This window comes from Bison bison, unplaced genomic scaffold (assembly GCF_000754665.1).
Source record: "Bison bison bison isolate TAMUID 2011002044 unplaced genomic scaffold, Bison_UMD1.0 scf7180017864379, whole genome shotgun sequence".
Classification (NCBI taxonomy): Eukaryota; Metazoa; Chordata; class Mammalia; order Artiodactyla; family Bovidae; genus Bison; species Bison bison.
In genome coordinates, this window is record NW_011494951.1 from 11,540,266 (window position 1) to 11,544,079 (window position 3,814).

General features: G+C 35.9%; 1 protein-coding gene across 1 annotated transcript in view; it reads right to left on the bottom strand.

Annotated features, from left to right (window-relative positions):
* Positions 1 to 3,199: 3,199 nt before the first annotated feature.
* The window catches only part of LOC105001201 (interferon-induced very large GTPase 1-like), a 12,399-nt gene continuing 11,784 nt past the window's right edge, over positions 3,200 to 3,814 (bottom strand). The window contains exon 5 of the mRNA XM_010857373.1: positions 3,200 to 3,805. Coding sequence (XP_010855675.1) covers positions 3,465 to 3,805 — 341 coding nt within the window. The 3' untranslated portion in view covers positions 3,200 to 3,464. The remainder of the gene's footprint in view (positions 3,806 to 3,814) is intronic.

The window sequence follows — 3,814 nt, forward strand, 5'->3', positions numbered from 1 at the left end:
TCTATTGATATGGTGACCCCTGATTCCTTTGTTTCTGTGATCCACATTTTCAGTGACTCTGAGAGACTTTCTACTGATCATGTGAACCTTACCTTCAGTGACCTTACAATGCTGGCCATCTCTAATCCCTGTGACCTACACTGGGCCCAGCATCTCCCACTTTTGATGACTATATGATTCATCCCTATGAACTCTATCACCCTACTCCAGTGTTCCTAAGATCTCCCTCACTGACCTCAACCCATTGACACTTTGATCCTGACCCCACCTTGATGGCACTTTACTCTCCACTACTATCATAGAAAACCGCATTCGTATGTTTCCATCTACCCTTATTCCCAACTTATGTCTAGCCATTTTGTAGGGAACTCTTGACACCATCTCAGAATTGCATTTAGTAATCACTCTACTTAAATGACTGAGGAATTGGTAAAGAAATTATTTTTTATACACAAGAATTTTGCCTGAAAATCAAAATTAATTATCACGCTTGTTAGTTAAAAGTTTTAATGGACTTATTGAACAAATATGAAAAGCATTGAACAAATGTTAACATTGCACAGTTATCAAGGATGCAGTGATGTCAGAGACAGGTGCTATATTGTGCATGGGTTCTGTTTTTATCACTATTTCAACTTTATCCTATTCGGAGGCTCCTCCAACTCTCAGTGAGACTATTTTTAAAGAACAAAAGGAAAATCCATCTATTCAAGAACATCTACTTTCTATATAGTTTTTGATTTCTCTTAGTTTCTGTTTCCTGATTTCTTTTGGAGACACGGTCATTTGACCTGAAACTGAAGAGTATGCTTGGGGCACAAAGATAGCAGAGTGAGCACTCCTGTCTCCCAGCTCTGATGATCTAAGTCCTTTGATTGTTCTTCTTTGTACTGCATGTTTTCATACAGGCTGTGGAGGGGTAGAGAGTGTACTCTTAAAGGGAAGCCAATGAATGGCCTTGTGTCAGACATGAGTAACTTTTTTCTTTGCATCAGGATTCCTTCAGATCCTCAGCTTTGAGAACCTAGCATAAGTCATTGTTTCAGAAGGTATAGGTTTGCGGAATGGAGATTTCCTCCCCTCTCAGGTCCTTGATTGGCTTCAAAATGTTCTTCTTTTTTATTTCTGATCATGACTGTATGGCTCAGATAATGTGAAAAGTCACAAAGGTGCTTGGTTGGAGATAAGCATTTTCGTACATTTTAATACATAGAAACATTTCTTATTGAATTATCACTATGGTTTAGTGACTAAGACATGTCCGACTCTTGTGACCCCATGGACTGTAGCTAACCAGGCCACTCTGCCCATGGGATTCTCCAGGCAAGAATACTAGAGTGGGTTGCTATTTCCTTCTCCAGGGAATCTTCCCAACCCTGGACTAGCCCCGGGTCTCTCGCATTGCAGGCAGACTCTCTACTGATTGAGCTACGAGGAAAGCCCGGACCTGGTTCACAGCTTTGATTAAAATGGCCCTTTTTACCTGGTCATAAATCTTATTCCATAAATGTGTCCTTCTCAGACTTGTACAGAGCCCTAGGCTTTGAATATCTAGACTCCTGTGATTTTTTCTTTATCTTTTTTAAAAAACATGCACAGGCAAGTGCCAAAGTGCCCAGGAAGAAGAGAAAATGGTTAAATTAGAAAAAGTTATTTAAGACTGAGCGACTGAACTGAACTGAACTGATGACATAAATACTAAGTACTTTCATCTTCAAGACATCAATAAGGCTTTATAGAAACTACTGGATTCTGCATATAAGATGGGTTCCAATAGCTGGATAAGAAGCCAGAAACCCATGATATTTCTCAGTACCAACTGCCTTTCAAAGGTGATTTTGTCATTTAATAACTTTATGATGAGCTAAAGATGCTAATATACACCACTAACTGTAACTTGCCTTTTTTTTCTGTTACTGCTACTATACTATTTTTTAGACTGCATTAAAAAGCAGTAAAATACATTAGAGAAGATTCCATAATTCATATCTTAGAAAAAGAGAGTTTATATTGCTTTTTTCTATTGAAGTATAGTTGATTTACAATGTTGTGCCAATCTCTGCTGTACAGCAAAGTGAAGCAGTTTTACACATATAGACATTCTTTGTAAAATATTCGTTTCCATTATGGTTTATCCCAGGAGACAGTATACAGTTCCCTGTGCTATACAGGAGGACCTTGCTGTTCATCCATTCTAAGAGCAATAGTTTGCATATATCAACCTCAAAGTCTCAGTCCATCATCCCTCTCCTTCTGCCCTCTTCTCCCTTGGCAACCACAAGTCTAATCTCTGTGTCTATGAGTCTGTTTCTGTTTGGTAGATAGGTTTGTTTGTGCCATATTTTAGATTGCACATGTATGTTATATCATATTTGTCTTTCTCTTTCTGACTTACTTCACTTAGTATGGTAATCTATAGTTGTATCCAATGTTGCTGCAAATGGCATTATCTTATTCTTTGAAATGAAAGTTTAAGTACAAAATGAATTAACATAATGTGTTGAGTTTTGTGAATTAAGACCTTGTCAATTATGATATATTACAGCACCTTGTAAAATGTCTATATTCTTGGAAAGGTACCTGATTTAAGGGAACAACAACAAAAAAGATATGTCCAAGCAAAGTCTTGAGGCTAAGTGTAAGTTGCAGACAATGAAAAATAATGGATGGTCAATTAGATAAAACTAAAAAATGATAACATAAAAAAAAAAAAAACATGCACAGGCAAGTGCCAAAGTGCCCAGGAAGAAGAGAAAATGGTTAAATTAGAAAAAGCTATTTGAGTTCTATTTTTCATATTTGTTTAATATTGTTTCTTGAATTGATGCAGGCTCTATCCTGGCCAAGTTTCTGTTTTCTTTTCTTTTTTTTTTTTAATTCCTATAATAGAATAGCTCTAAATGGCATTATATTTGAGAATTGGATATCTTGAATTTCCTATGAATGTTTTTGCATTCAAGCATTAATAACTCTTCCTCACAATTTCATAGAGTGAAAAAAGTGCACTTAGGAATGAAAAGAATTTGTAACTTTCAGTCAATAGCTGTATATTGATAAAAATATTTGTATAGTTATTCTGTAGATTTTGTAGCCATCTGCAATGGTTTTAATTTCCCTCTATGAAAATGACTTTCTTGAAGCTTTATATAACATTATAAATTTAAAAATAAAAACATTCAGAATAATATAAAATATGCAGTTGGTATATTAAATACACTTTATTTGATTTTATCATATACTCATATATATCAGCTATTTTTAAAGAATAAGGAATTGAGGCAAAGAAAAATAAGGTTTTACTCAAAAATCTACAACTCTTGCTATGATTGATTTAGTTTTAGATGCTTCATTTGAAAAAAATTGATATAAGGAAAGTTTTCATTCTGAGTGGGTGGTATTTTAAGCTTGTTCTGGTAAGTGCCTTCTTTGTTTAGATACTGGAACCCTTATCTGGTCATTGAGTATTAATGTTTTTTCAAGTCATCAAGCACATCCTGCTTTGTGATTTTGTTCCAGGCATCAGGAATTTCACCTTTATTGATAAATCTTCTGTGATACTTTTCTTCTAGCTTTGATCTGAAGTGACAGACAAACCATTTCCAGTATGGCTGGGTGGATGTGTCTGGGGTGATGCTCCACGTGGCATATTCCCCTCCTGCTTGTCGATAGGTCTTATATGGGATTCTTCTGCCATCTTTCAAAATCAATAGGTAATCACTTGCTACCAGACTAGTACAGAAATCAATGGCAAAATGGTCTGTTTGATACCACGACATTCCACTGAGAGCCTCTGGACGGTGGAAGGGAACACTGT